Source organism: Poecilia mexicana, unplaced genomic scaffold (assembly GCF_051168715.1).
Source record: "Poecilia mexicana isolate PSO_F unplaced genomic scaffold, ASM5116871v1 scaffold_2, whole genome shotgun sequence".
NCBI lineage: Eukaryota > Metazoa > Chordata > Actinopteri > Cyprinodontiformes > Poeciliidae > Poecilia > Poecilia mexicana.
Window position 1 is genome coordinate 30,149,734 of NW_028263371.1, and position 15,669 is coordinate 30,165,402.

The 15,669-nt window shown below is 39.7% G+C and overlaps 2 protein-coding genes across 3 annotated transcripts; one reads left to right on the forward strand and one right to left on the reverse strand.

Moving 5' to 3' along the window:
- Positions 1-2,620: 2,620 nt before the first annotated feature.
- On the reverse strand, positions 2,621-7,185 carry LOC106924952 (intermediate filament protein ON3-like). 2 transcript variants are annotated; one of them, XM_014998923.2, is made up of 9 exons: positions 6,924-7,185; positions 5,524-5,732; positions 5,356-5,416; positions 5,136-5,231; positions 4,874-5,038; positions 4,672-4,797; positions 4,370-4,590; positions 4,247-4,269; positions 2,621-3,533 (listed from the first exon to the last, which is right to left on the reverse strand). In XM_014998923.2, exons 1-9 carry the CDS (start codon positions 7,134-7,136, stop codon positions 3,295-3,297), a joined length of 1,353 nt encoding a protein of 450 aa, XP_014854409.2. In that variant the 5' UTR covers positions 7,137-7,185; the 3' UTR covers positions 2,621-3,294. The 2 variants fall into 2 exon arrangements, with proteins under 2 accessions (XP_014854409.2, XP_014854410.2); XM_014998924.2 differs by having other exon boundaries at positions 3,497-3,578; positions 6,924-7,177.
- Positions 7,186-7,338: 153 nt separating this feature from the next.
- On the forward strand, positions 7,339-11,208 carry LOC106924951 (keratin, type I cytoskeletal 18-like). Its single transcript, XM_014998922.2, has 8 exons — positions 7,339-7,789; positions 7,877-7,959; positions 8,314-8,470; positions 8,546-8,707; positions 8,788-8,913; positions 9,477-9,703; positions 9,860-9,894; positions 10,726-11,208. The coding sequence occupies exons 1-8, from the start codon at positions 7,409-7,411 to the stop codon at positions 11,058-11,060; spliced, it is 1,506 nt and encodes a 501-aa protein (XP_014854408.2). The 5' UTR covers positions 7,339-7,408; the 3' UTR covers positions 11,061-11,208.
- The last annotated feature ends 4,461 nt before the right edge of the window (positions 11,209-15,669 follow it).

Sequence of the window (15,669 nt, forward strand, 5' to 3'; positions counted from 1 at the left end):
AGGCGGTGGTGAGGGGTGCAAAAAACACCTGAACACTTTGATTACTAGTTTTTCCTCAAGGCAAACTGACCTGCATGCTTTCAGTTCAGCAAAACCTTGTTAATCAAATGTTAATTAAAATCATGTGTGCTGAATTAGGGAAATGGCTAAAACTTGCAGGGCAGTGTGCCTGGTGCCGGTGCTGAAAAACACTGGATTCGATGTGGCATTTCAATCAATGGATGTTAATTGGCTAGAATTGAATGGTTGTTTGATGGTTGATCCAGCTTCTGTCATTGACCTGAACCATACATGCAGCCTTTATGATCATAATTCAACATTGAATTAACATTGTGTGCTATCTGGGTAGTTCTTCCCCAAACCTTGACGTCAATCAAACTGACCTGCGTTTTTTCAGTTCAGCAAAACCCCGTTAATCAGACGTCAATTAATATCATGTGTGTTGAATTAGGGAAATGCCTAAAACTTGTAGGGCCTGGAGGACCAGTGCTGAAACACAGTGGATTCGACGTTGGCATTTCATTTATTTGATGTCAACCACAAAACAACATTGATTCAATGACACAGTTTCAACATTAGTTAATTGGCTAGAATTGAATGGTTGTTTTATAGTTGATCCACCATCAGTTGTCGACCTCAACCAAACATGCAACCTTTGTGATGACAATTCAACATTGAATTAACATATTTTCCAACAAGCCAACAGCGAAGCAGCTGTGTGTTTGGGACATCCCACTCATGTAAACGGTGGGGGTGGACCTCTCCACTCCTTGTAGTAAGTTGTAGATGTTTTTGTGTCAATATATCACACACACACAGTCAGTGAGAATTGTTATGAACAAGTAAGAAAATGTACAGAAAGGAATCACCACCGACTATCCTCTGCAGTGGTTAATTTAAATGTGATAACCCCCGCTCAGTAATAAAATGCTCTGACCCAGAGCGCTGATGAGGAGGAGAGGAGGGGAAGGGGTGCGGCAATACATCTGACATTGATTCAATATTGATCAGATGTTGATCAGACATCAGCATTTCAGTCATTAGATTTCAACCACAAAACAACATTGATTCAATGACACAGTTTCAACATTGGTTACTTGGCTAGAGGTGGATGGTTGTTTGATGGTTGATCCACCGTCATTTGTCGTCTTCAACCAAAAATCAACCATTAATCAGACTTCGGCATTTCAGACATCAGATTTCAACCACAAAACAACGTTGATTCAATGTCACAGTTTCAACGGTTTGATTGGATGGTTGTTTGATGGTTGATCCACCGTCATTTGTCGACTTCAACCAAAAATCAACGATTCTAACTATTTTTCAACGTTGATTTAACATCATGTGCTATCTGGGTAGACATCCTCAGAATTAAAGCCGTCTGAGCATTTATTAGCACCTCTATTGATGATATTTTAAAATATATCAGAATAAATTCACCATCTATTCAGTAAAAAAATAATGCAGAACTAAAATGTTTTTAATATCCAACCTTGAATTTAAGTTAACTACTTCAGTGAAGAAACAATTTCATCATAGGGAGTAAGATTTTTTTTTTCCCCTTAACTCTTCAAAATGGAAAATACAGAAAATCAGACACTATAAGCCCCTTTACGTTTTAAGCTGACATTTATTCAGTGGGGTAAAATATATATCAATAAAAAAATTAAAGTGAAACTTTGCTCGAAATAGGGGCAGAACACCTACAGATAAAATAAATAAATTTATAAAGATATGTTTAACTCACCTCTGGTGTCTTCCTGTATTGCCGTCCGTCACCTGCCCTCGTGTCACAGGTTCCCGTTGCCCCTTTCCACTTCTTGAAGCCCCTAACTGCCACAACCTTAGCTAGGAAGTGGGTGGATAACCAGTCGTGGCCCTTAATGAGAGGGTTAAGCGAAAAAACTTTCCTCAAAAGTGTGGAAAAACAACTAAGCAGAGCAGTCAACGTTGGAAGTCAGTTTTCCCAATTTCTCTCAAAATAATTGCGTTTTTTCCGTTTAATTTATCGGCGCGCCTTCGTCATTTAACTTATTTGTTTTCTTAATTTTGATTGGCTAATGAGACGAAGTGGCGCGTTTACAGGGCAGAATGTGACTCTGGACTTTTTAAGATTAATTTATCGTGCGTGTTTTCTCTCTTTTTTAATCTAAAATGCTAAATAATATGCTGTGCCTACATTTTTGCTAATTGGAACCACGTCCTTCAGTCACCTGACTGTGCAAAGAACTAAAATGAGATCGGGGTACCAATAATGGTAGCATATTTTTTTAATAATACAGAATTTGTATTTTCTGCATATATATGGAGGAAAACATTCAGTTGGAGGCAGACTAAGAGGAAAACAAAGGCCTTAATAACATTAAAAAGCAACCAAGACATCAACTATTGGGGCAATAAGAAGCCCAGCAGTCCAGGGATGCTTTTATTACTCAGTTACATCATGTTCAGGTTATTCCATTGGACTATCTTGTATGTTTCAGGAAGACAGAGGAGAACCGGGAGACGAGGAAGGGGCAATCGGATGAGATTCCTGGGCTAAATGGTGCAGTGTCTCTTTTAGTGATGAGTGTGTTCCATATGTGTGCATGAGGGAAATAAAAAAAAAACAGACTCAGCATTTGTGGAGGTTAATTTATTAGCAAAAAACCCTGAAATCTGATTACTTTAGATTCATTTGAAAGATTTGAGACTCACGTGAGCACAAGAGCCAACAGAGTAGTTCAAAGTTGCAGCATTGCAATGCTGTAGGACAATGTACCAAAACCAGAGCAATACATATATAAATATATTGTTGAACTTTTAAGTACCAGTCTGAGAACCTTTCCTTATTGTTTTTATCTGCAATTTCTGACTCATACTGGTAAGATGGGAATCAAGCAAACGGAAACACTGCCGCATGCTCGGACCCATAAATCCATTTATCCTGAAATATAAACAAACCTTTACACTAGAAGGTTTTTCTGTGTCACAAAGACAAAACATCAGGGCTCGGGTCATCACTGTCTGAAGGAAATAACACATGGAGAAGATGAAAGGAAACACTGAAGCCCCAAAGGCATTGCACATCCCAACAAAAGATAAGAAAAAAATACACGGCTTGACGTAAACCAGTTCAAGCACACATTCAACCTGCCACCAAGCTGCAGTCAGACGTTCACTGCCAGAAAACATGCAAGAGAGAGTACTACTTTTAATTTCATTAGGAGGTTTAAATGGTTAATTATAGCTTCATTTTGGAAATAATTTGTTCACATTTTGCGGATTTGGCTGCAGGAAGTCCCAGAAAAAACATCAGTCAGTGTACTGGGTGCTTTCGGAGATAAGCTTTCCACATTTCACCTCCACCCGGATCAGCACACGCTTTTTGGAGGGGGTGGAAGATTCCTGTGTACTCGCGGGGTTTAGGGTCTCGTCCGGTTCCGGGACGATGCTGAACTCGAGTGTTGAAGGTTTCCCGCGTTTGTCTCGCAGGTGACTTCTTCCGGGCAGGTGGTTTTTCTCTTGCGGGTGTTTCCTCTCTGGGTGAACGTCTGCGTGCAAGTAAGGACTTGGATTGGTTGTTTGTATTTAGTAATCTGAGCGGAAGAGAGGTTTGATTTTAGTGAAGCACAAAACAACAGTGAAGATTGAGATCTGCAGAAATTAGTTACATGCGTGTTATTGTCATATTTGGAAACTGTGGCATCTGTCATTAAGATTTGATCTAAATTTAAAGGCTTTTCCTTAGAGAAAGAAGGGTTGTCACTTCACAAAGGAAAATAAGAAAACTTGCTAAATAATCCTATTTCCAGGAACAGAAAAATATATGTTTTCTGTACTTATTCCTGTGACATCTTCAAAAAAAAAAAAAAAACGAGCAAGCATTCTAACTGACCTCCAGCTGGACCAAGAAATTTGTAATTTTCTGAACAAAAATTAACTTATAAGTTATAATTATAAAATTATTTTCTCGTTCTTTCAATTTACTATTCCTATGTTTTTTATACAAGTTGTGAATTTTCAAGAAAAGGTGCGTTAGGGTGTCAATGGATGTTAAGACTGTGTTAGAAGGACGTATAGCGTATAAAAATCAAAGAAATTTCTAACAATTATTTTATTGGTCACTAAAGCATTCCAATTCTGCATATTTTTCATTGGTTAGTTTGAGATCACAACATGCAAAAAGACAACTCTGAAATGCCACAATTTAGATTTTTCTCTAAAGGTTATTCATGTGTCTGAATGGTAATAAAATGTCTCTCACCTGAACGTTGAAAGTTGTTCATTCTTCATGGAGATAAAGGAGAGGGGAAGACGTTAGTCAAAGCGTTCGGACACTTTCATCTTATTGACACGATCTCACGTTGCAATGTCTGCCGACCCTTACCTCTGCTCCTCGCCCTCTAGCAGCCCGCGGTAGGTGGCAATCTCGATGTCCAGAGCCAGTTTGATGTTCAGCAGGTTCTGGTATTCGCGGATCTGGTTGGCCAACTCCTGCTTGTTTGCCTTCAAGGCCTCCTCTAGCTTCTTAATGGTATTTCTGGCCGCCTCCATGTTCTCGTCGCCGTCTGTTCTTGCTTTGTCAATGTCGTTTTTCAAGGACTCTTCCTTAATGTGGCAACAAAGCAACGGATATCAGCAGGATGGTCAGAGTGTGTGTAAAGGGGTTACTGTCTATCAGGTTCTTACCTTTCTTTTCAGACTGTCCAATTCAGCAGTCAGCCTCTGGATTTGGCGCAAGAGGTCAGAGATGTCCCTCTTTTGGTCACGGACTTCCTGCTCCTTCTGCTCTGAACTTTGCTCCAATGACTCAATCTGAAAGTTGGGAAAAGTTTGTAACATTTACTTGCACTGTTATGAAAGGACTGAATCTGTTTTATTTCATCCTCACCTTTCTCTGGTTCCATTGCTCCGCCTCATCCCTGGCGCGAGCGGCATATGCGGCATACTGCGCCTCTACGGTCTTGACGTAGTCATCCATGTCCAGAGACCGTTTGGCGGACTTGGGAAGGGTAACCGTTTCGTTCTTGATCATCGACTGAAGCTCCTTGATCTCCTGCAAGGTGTTGAGGAGGTAAAAACAGTTATGCTGAGTTTTCAACCTTTTTAAATGTATCTAATGTTCAGTGAGTAAGTTAATAGTTTTCTGTTACCTCGTCGTAGCCATCCCTGAGGAACTCCAGTTTTCTGTTCAGATCCTCCAGATCCAGAACCTTGTTTACCAAATCCAGATGTCCTTCATCTACGTTCTGTTGAACACATATAATTTAAATTGTAAATGGAAAAAAAATCATGTAAAGATGGAACATTTCACAACATTTAAACATGTTTAGCGGTTTTCATTCCCCCAAAAGCAGAAAATTCTGGTACTACCTTTTTGGCAACAACAAACTCAGTCTCCAGCTCAGTTCTCTTTTCTAGTACATCCTCATAGCTGCAAGCAAGAGAGAATAAAAGGTAAAGACATGACACTGCAGGAAACACAGGTATGTTGGAGTCATCCACAATTTCAAACATGGACACCATCTGTGAGCTGCTTACATCTTCTTGGTGTCATCCACATCCTTCGCGATGTCTTCAAGATCACTCTTCAGTTTTTCCTGGTCGTTCTTCAGGTTGTCAATCTTCTCCTGCAGTTTGTTCTCCACCTGCCTCACGATGGCGTCCACGTTCCCGCTGTAGTCCTCCTGACCCTTCAGGATATCCAGCTTCTTCTCCAGTTTCATTTTCTCATCCTCCAGTTCCTTCACCTAAGAAAAAGGAAGAACAAGGGATGTTCACTAGATATAAAAAAGGAAAAGTCACTTGTAGTAATTGAGGCAAATAGTAACTTTGCATTTGTTGCACTTTCAGTGTCTGCGATGTGTCCGATATCTCATTTCTGGGAGGGAAACAGCACCTTAAAGATTTGTAAGGAATGTCATAGCACGCTATCGCTAATTTTAAGGTTCGTCTGTGTTTTCTTTCAATTTTCCCCTCATTTTTCCAGTTTTACATTGAATTAGGCCCATTCCACTAATTTACCACTAGATGGCGATCTTGTTTGCCATACACAATAGAAAACCGAGCAGAGTGAGTCACTTTTCATGGCCTCAGGTGCTAATTTTACGGTATTATTATGTTTGAACTGTTAAATGTTGATGTCATTATGGTATTATTAGGTCTCATTATGTGTTTTTGTATTTTTTTTTTCTTTTAGCTGAATACTTAAAATTTCAAAGTAAGCTTAATGAAAATGAGAAAAAGTGTGTCTTTCTTGACCATATTGTATCCACTACAATAATTAGGCAAATCTTTTTAAAGGACTACAAGTTACACACACACACACACACGCATGCACACACAAAGTCTCCTTTCTTAGATTAGAAGTACTTTTTAAAAATGACCTTTAAACTGTTAAACAAGATTTTCATTCAGCCAATGTTATTGTAATGTTTTCTTTTTATCTAATCTTGCATGTATGCAAGCGGAGAATCATCAAAATTAACAAACGCGAACGCTTAAAAAAGTCAGTCTGAGAATCTATTTAAATTAACAAATAATACAGCACTGCGAAAAAATTAAGAGAACCTCCACTGAACCCCATTAAAACTTCATGATTATCCCACCAAATATTGATTTCTGAACTCTTTTTGAGTTAAAACATTAGAACCGTTTCTAAATTAAGATTAACTTGTTTTCTTTGCATTAGTTTAGGTCTGAAAGCACTGCATCTTTTTTGTTATTTTGTCCATTCCTTGTTTTTTGCAAATAAATAAAAAAAAATTTGTTTGGAATTTTGGAGACATGTTGTCAGCAGCTCATAGAACAAAATAGCAATATTCATTTTACTTCTATGCCTATAAAAAGTAAAATCAGAGAAACTGATCATTTTAAGTGGTTTCTTAATATTTTTATATATAAAAATAAATAAATAAATGAATAAATAAAATTGTACCGACCTTGTCGATCAACTGGACAAACTTGTCGTTGAGGTCAATCAAGTTTTTCTTCTCCCCAGTTTTTCCCTTTGAGTCGAGCTTTGGCGTGGCCATGCTCATTTTGGGCTGTTTGCCGCTGAGGTCTGAGGTCTTGCTGCTGTAATCACTTCGTTTTGACATGGTGCTGAACCTTGGAGACTGACTGAGCAGATGAACTGAGATCCTACCTCGCATCACCTTTATAAAGTTGTAGGATGCACCTCCCCAACAACTTTGCAAGTGTCCAATCAAAACAGAACATGTGCCAAATTACCAGAGAAGTCGACATGAAATACTTGAATTTCAGCCCTGAACCTGTTTGTCCAAGAGTGAGGAGGCAGAGTCCTTAATGTGGGCGGATAAGAAGGCAGAGAGGAGCTATAAAACTCAGCCCCCTTCCTTTCCATCCAGGAGTAGTCTTACCCATCATCGATCAGCCAGTTCTCTGTCATCCATCATCAGCAAACATGCCTAGAAACACCAGCGCCAGCATGTATGGAGGAGCCGGGGGGAGGGGCGCTAAGGCATCCGTGTCCAGCATTGAGGGACTCCGCAACGTCCTCCACAACAAAATTGAGAATGACTCCGCTAGAGCCAATCCCAGCACCGCTCCGGTCACTGCTTCCCAGCCCAATGGCAGTCCCGCCCAAGCCTCTCTCCCAGAGAACAAGCAGGAGCTGCAGGGCCTGAACAACCGCCTGAAGAACTACCTGGACAAGGTGCAGCAGCTGAAGGAGGACAACGGCAAGCTGCAGAAGGAGATCGATGACATTCTGGCCAAGAGGAAGGCTCCTGAGATGAGAGACTGGGATAAAATCCAGAAACCACAGGATGATCTCGACAAGGAGGTGGGTTAAGATAAACATTAAATATTCTTGTCTGTCTTCTTCTTCATCATCATCATCATCTTCTTCTCATTCTTATTATATGTTTAGATCAAGAATCTCACCATGGAAAATGCCAAGCTGTTGCTCCAGATTGACAACTCCAAGCTGGCCCTGGAGGACTTCAATAACAAGTGAGCTGAAACTCTTGTCTTATGGTTATTTGCTCAGTCAGAATTTACATCATATCCATACTGGAAGGAAAATAGATTTCCGCATTTATTTCAACTCATCTTTCCAGCATTCAATGGGTGCTGCTGGTCCCATAAGTCCAATGGTCATTTGGTGATGGGTAGGTCCCCAGTATAGGGCAAACAAAAAAAACAAAAAAAAGAAATATTACAAGAGAAGCTCATTTTGTTTCCAAGTAAGACCATGAAAGTCCTCTAAGCCTTACGACTTCTTGGCAAGGGGCAAAGGGTGAAAAGTTTCTAGTGGATCATTTGACATGTTGCACTTGTGATGATGTCTCCGATCTCACTTAACAGGTTGGACGATGAGTCAAGGATGAAGAAGGAGTTAGAAAAAGACATAGACACCCTGAAAAAGGATATCGAGGAGACCAAGCAAACCCGAGATCAGCTGCAGAAGGAGATGGAACTGGTGGAGGATGAGGTGAAACGCCTTGAGACTGACCACAAGAAGGTAAGGCTAAGTTTGCTTGGATCTGCAGTGTTATTTTTGATACTTGTTTAACTCTTAAGCACACGGTTGTTGTAGGAGGTTGACAACCTTTGTGAGAAGATCAAGAACTCAGAGGTGAAGGTGGAGATTGACTCCCAGAACTCCAACCTGGCCGACATTGTCAAAAACATACGGATCCATTACCAAAAACTGGCTGACAAGAACATGAAGGAGACAGAGGATTGGTACAAGGACAAGGTTCGAAAATGGAAACCGGGCTGCTGATTTCCGCCCGAGCTCGTCTGATTGTCTCACCATGTTTGTTCCTCCCATTCTAGTTTGACAACATCCAGGTGAAGGAGGCCCAGAACAACGAGGCTTTGGAGTCCGGAAAGTCAGAGTACAAGAAGCTGCTGAAGGAGAAGAAAAGCCTGCAAATGCAGATTCAGGCTAGCCTCAGCACGGTTTGTAATATATATCTATATCTATATATCTATATATATATATATATATATATATATATATATATATATATCTATATCTATATATATATATATATCTATATATCTATATCTATATCTATATATATATATGTATATATATATATATATATATATATATATATATATATATATATATATATATATATATATATATATATATATATATAAACGTCATCAAATATGCAGTGAACCTGATCTTTCTCAAGTCTTTTGTACATCCCAAAAGCATTTGCTCTGAGTTGGCTACCAGCAAGGTTGGCCTTCACAGGCATTCCTGTCAACCTTGCCATTAAGCTTAGGGTGCTGGTTAACGTCAGAAAAAACTGCACGTGTTCCTGCAAACCAACAAAAACACGCTTTCTGGTTCCTAATAAATTTGGCCAAAAATAATAAGATACGAGCAGCAAGGTTTTACAAAAATTCTAGCTTTAGTCATTTTTATGGACTATCTGCAAAAGTAATTCCTCCAAAAGGATCTAAGTCCTGTACATTAGCTCTAACAAAATACACCTTTCTGCTTCCAGATCAAGGCTTTGGAGGATAATCTGAACAAAGTGAAGGCTGAGAACAACAACAGACTGGTTCCAGTCAACAACATCATCGTCACCCTGGAGGCTGAGCTGAAGGAAGTGAGGGCTCAGGTGGAACAGAAGGTGGAGAGCTACAAAAAGCTGCTGTGCCTCAAAATGAAGCTGGAGAAAGAAATCCAAGAGTACGACAACCTGATGGGCATAACAGCTGACAAAGAGAGGTGAGGATGCTCCTCTGCACCTTTTCTGCTTACCTTTAGCGTTTCCTTCTTGTCGCTCTTAGTTCGTTTTAATGGACAAAAACTCCTACCAGAATAAAGGGTAAGCCAGTTAAATATAATACTTGGTGCATTATTTATCCTCTTCTTCCCTGACAGCTTGGAGCTTAATATAAGGGACGCATTGTCACAGGGTAAGTTCTGGATTTGCCTCCTAGGACAGTGCTAAAAACCCAAACATGAAGGCAGATCTCCTGAGCAACCCACTAACCCTCTCACCAAAGCAAACATGGGTCAACAACTCACCAGACGGATGCTTTCGGTTCACTCTTGCAATCTGATTGGCTGACTTCCAACTGGAAGAAACAAACAAACGCAAAAATGTGACCCTTGTTCTCCCACACGACAAGTGTAAGCAGTTTGGTTGATGCCGTGGAGAGATTGATGAACAGCAGACATGCTCTTATGGTCAAATGAAAGACGACAGGCGTAACTCTAAATGGCAGTAAAGCTATTTTTCTTTGAAATGCTACGTTTATGGCTATAAAAGAAAAACATTCATACCTTCCATGTCTGTTGTGCCTTGGGGCAAGTTGCCTGACAGTCTCTCCACTGTTTGACGCCAGTTTACACCAGTTATTAAGGAAGTGCTCAGTTAAACATGAATGCCTCACACCGCTTTCTGTATAACAAAAAGTTTAAGTGCGCTTAAAGGCTTTCAGAAGAGATCCTGAGTCTTTGATGCCATTAAGGGCACTTCCACTATTTTTAACTGTTAATACTACTAACTGCAGCAAATTGCCGTCGTCTTCTAAAAGCGTAACCACAACCTGATTCTACTAAAAAAAAAAAAAAAAAAAAACTAGAACAATTAAAAAGTCTCACCGCATTCAAACCCGAATCAAGCTCATGACGAACTAGCTTCTGATTTAGCGGTTTTTGCAAAATCCGGATGAAGGGTAAAAGGAACACCTGCACACGGTGCAAGGGAAGCCCTGTAAAACATGTCCTGTTTCTGTTCACAGAACAACAGAGTCCTAACAATCAGGACGAGGAAGGGATGAAAGAGGTCCTGGTGGACGATGGCCACGTCCCCATAACCCAATCCCAAGCATCAAACATTCAATCAGCAGCTGCGGATTCTGGTAACCTCGACAAGGAACCTAAGAAGCCTAAGAAACCCAGCAGCCAGAAAAAATCCAAAAAGAAGCAAAAGAAGGCTAAGAAAAATTCCTCCTCCTCTTCTTCATCATCCTCTTCTTCTTCTTCTTCTTCTTCCTCCTCCTCCTCCTCGTCTTCCTCCTCTGAGTCTGACAACGAAGAAGAAAAGGACACACCTGAAGTGCTTGTGGAAGATTGATGTTTTAAAAATGGTGCTCTTATCCGTTTTGTTTCTCTCACTCAGTAAGATTGGTACTGTTAAAGCCACATAATAGGTATGGGGGGTTCTTCAAACGTGTCTTCTATGGTGTGAGCAAAAATAAAGATGTTTTCGATGCAGAAACAGACTCTTTTGATTTGTGTTGGTGTCAATAATTCTTACAAGTGACCATAAATGACAAAGAGGAAAAGTAGTTGACATTTTCCTAATATTATCCAAATAATGAACCCTTTATGACTATATAACACCCAAAAATGGCTTTCATATGCCAAGTAAGCTAAGAGGTGGCCAAATAAATATGAGACATAAGCAAAGTTACTTGTTAATTTGTGAGCAATTTAAACTATTCACCTTTTAAGATTTTAATTTGTCACTCCTAAATATTTAAAATGATCAAAACAAATCTCAGCACCAGGAGAAGACAACCTGAAAAAATAAAAAAAGTAGTTTTTAGTTTTGATAATTAAGCCGTCCAAATACAACCCTTCACCCTCTTAAATCTACAAACAATTGGGATTAATTTCAACTTTCAGATGGCTGAATTCAATTTCACAAGCCACACAGAAACCTGACCAAAGGACCGATAAGATGAATAAGGGTGGAGATCTCAAAAAGCATCACATCATGCCTCAATTTGAAAATCTGACAACAAATGATGAAAAACAATCAACATCATCAGTCTGAAAAGGCTTTGGTATGCCAGTGAATCTCCAGGAGAAATGGAGAAAACATGGAACACTGGTGAACCAAAATCACTCCAAGAAAGTATCCATAACTCATCCAGGAGGTCACAAAAGAACCCAGAGCAACATCCAAACAGAGGTGGAGAAAGTACTCAAAAAATGTACTTAAGTAAAGGTACAAATACACAGACAAAAATGTACTCAAGTAAAAGTAAAAGTACCACATTAACATTTTATTTCAGTAAAAAAGTACTGGCTTTTAAAAATACTTAAGTATTAAAAGTAAAAGTACTTGCTGAATGCATTACCTAATCACTAATAATATTAAGTGTACCGATTGTATTTAATTTTAATACATCAGAAATGTGCCATTCTAATGAGCAATGCCACAGATAAAGCATGTTTTTATTGTCTTTATTCTCTCTAATGTAGCTTAGATATGTGATTCTATGCATTATAATTTCAGGGATGGAAACATCTTGTCTTCTGTCCTAACATAGCATGAACTTCACTTTTTTTTTTGCCAGTAATGGCATTTTATTTTGAAAGAAATCCAACTGAAAGGGTGGGCAGGGGAGGACATGGAACCAAGGAGCCACATAGCAGAGTTGTAGTCTAGACCACCGAACCCGAGACCAAATCAAGACCAAGACCAGCGCCCCCCGCTACGTGAGAAAAAAAAATTAAGTTTACCTATCAAAACTGCTTCTCAAATTGATCTGAAAGATCCACATTCCCATAAAAACACCTAGATATTAAATACTTAGAGCTGACATAAATGTAACCAGTATCAATTAAAACTCTTCTTTTTTCTGTTTTGCTTTCATCTCTGTGCTACAATTCGCAGAGGTCTCCTGCCATCCCTAAAAAAATAACGCTCTGGGCGGTTTCCCATATTGCCCATGTCAGAAACTACAACTGTCTGCACCATTAAACATAGCAATTAACTGTAAACAACGCTCAACTATGATCACTGTCCAAGGCGCAATAAGGAAGAAGTAACCAAGCAGAAGGAGCACCGTGACTGTTCTCATCCTCCTTCCTGCTGCAATGTCTGCCACCATGACATTGACTAATATATATTTGTCATGTTGAATTATATTCAGTGTAGAGTGTTCTCTGTGTTAAACTCTTATTCACGTCTGGGTCGTCATCCTCTCTCAGTACATGCTCAGATTGGTGTATATATATATATATATATATATATATATATATATATATATATATATGCAGTCCAGAAATGTGCAGTTCTAGGCACAGCCAAGATACTGCGCAGAACCCTCAAGCTCCCAGGCCTCTGGTAGAGGACCCGAGCTCAGAGGATGAAAGAGACCACCCATGGAGGGTGAGAGGGGATTTTTTATTTTTTTTTTTTATATGTATGAAATAAAATAATAACAGCTACTGCAGTGTACGCAGAGCATTACAAGAACACACAACGGCTGTCAGTGAAGCTTCAGTCCTATCCACCTTAGTAAAGATCCGAATGTCATATTACTATATTGCACTTTGGTCACAGCGTTGTCCCATATATGCGACACCTCAGTCTACACCTCCACACAATAATTCAGCATTGGTGACAACTTTTTTTCATCGCAGATGCAAGTGTGACTCAGTCAGTACAACTAGCTTTGCTAGCATCACGTCCACAGAGCTTACCTTTCTGCAAGCTTTGCTTCCAAGTGACGCTAAAAGTTGGACGAAGTCCCCACCATCTGTGAAAGCGAAGCGCTGGCTGATTTTACATGTCACTAAAATCAGCAGCGCTAAAATCAGCGCTGCTGATTTTAGCGCTGCTGATTTATGCAGCATATTACTCACGATTAGACAGACATCTTCTCCCGCTCAGACAAAAGCACTGCACATGTCTTGGAGCTCCACGTGCGAGTAAAGGGGGAGGCGATGGGTGACAACAGACACACGTAAGTCACGTTATTGCTTGGATTTTACGCGCCACCATAAGTCCCTGAACTACACATTTTAACTAAAAAAAAAGAGCAATGCCACTTGGATGTAATGAGTAACGCAATAGTTTTGTAGAAATGTAGTGAAGTAGAAAGTACAGATACTTACTGCAAAATGCAGTGGAGTAAAAGTAGAAAGTATCCATTATTAAATCTTCTTAAGTAAAGTACAGATACACGAAAATTGTACTTAAGTACACCACTTCCCACCACTGCATCTAAAGTACCGCATGAATCATTTGTCTTGAGTTGGTGCGTCCCATTTGAAGTCGGAAGTAGGAGATTACGACTGGAAAGTCGTAAAAATCAACTGTGAGACTTTTCAGAGGGCATTAGCGTGGGAGAAACGTCGACTACACCCAGTGACCACTTGCAAGGCAGAATTCGAATGTCAATATGGCCGAACTTCACATCAACAATAGTGAGCTGTGGTGGAAACGTGTTTTTGAGTTGAGTTGCTTGAGTTACATACTACTATATTGCACTTTGGTCACAGCGTGCAATATAGTACGTTACACAGCAACTCAAGCATTGGCAAGCTTGAGTTACACAGCAGGGCTATGATCCACATAGCAACAATCAGCAAATCAAATTCTAGAGTTAATAACACCAGATTGAAATTGCTCCGCGGTTATGTAAGAAACATTTCCAGTTAAAGCAAATCCTTGGCGCCAGCTGCTATTGCCAAGTGTGGCTCAGTCCTAGTCCTAAAATGCTATCAAAAATCTGAAATGTAAAGAAAACATTTCTCTTTTCAGGAGAATATCAAAAAAGTAAAGTTTTCCTTCAGATGTTGGACATTAAGCAGCACTTGGAATTTCTCCATCAGCCCTCAATCGGACTCCTTAATAGCCAATTACGCTGGCCATTGGGTGACGCTAGCCTCCTATACTTTCATTCCCACATTGGATTTAAAAAACGAAAACGCATACCAAGGACCTACAACTGAAGCTTGACTTTAAAATAACATGTCTGAACAAAAACAACTTGAAAATACGACATTCTTGATTGTTGGCATTTCCCGTGTTTACGCGCACTCGGAATGAAGTTCTTTTACATTCTGTGTGTCCCGAGATTCAACCGTGCGATAACATCTACCGGATCGTTGGAGATCTATCACAACGCAGAGGGCTTTCCTCAAGCGTCTGTCCTCAAATGGCTTCCAAAGAACCAGAAGAGATCTTATCTTATAGACTTTCTTAGTCAAAACCATTTTCAGTGATAAGGTTCTAGAGTATCTTCCATTGTACGGTTCAACGCTCCACCATACAAGATTGTGATTGGTAACAGGCAACATTTTGTGGCTTTTATGTCGATTAGTGGCAAAACCCTGACCAAGTACTCAACTTCTGTCATGAATTACTGTTAACAGTGCTCATCATAAATGTAGTTATCATAATACTGTGGGATGAGCTAAGTTAGATGTCTTTTGATTGAGGCATGACATTTTTGGATGATTGTTCCTTCTGGTTTGGGATATTGTGCAGCTGGAAAGTTTTATAGCCCTTACTTTTTTTTATGGGGGGGGGGGGGGGCGTTATTATGGTTTGGTAACCATGTGAAGGTATTATTAGCATCTTGGAAAGCTAAACTAATACATGAACTACGACACCAAGTCCCAGAGGTGTAAATGAAATATCTTTAAACTGAATTGAAATAGGAGTGAGAATACATCCTTGAGGCGCTGCTCCGCTTAGTTCAATGATTTGCACTAGAGTGCAGGTTAGAGTAACATTGTGTTAACAGTTATGGAGAATTTTATTGTCAGAAATCCACTGTGGCTATTTTTATCAATGTGATTAGCTTGTGCGCAGAACTTGCGCAATTGTCATTTGCGGATTAGCGGACAAGACAAGCAAACTGTATGTGGTGGGAGCCACCATTGTCGATAATTTCTCTCAACTTTTTTGTCGATTTAATCACATAAAATCCCAATAAAAC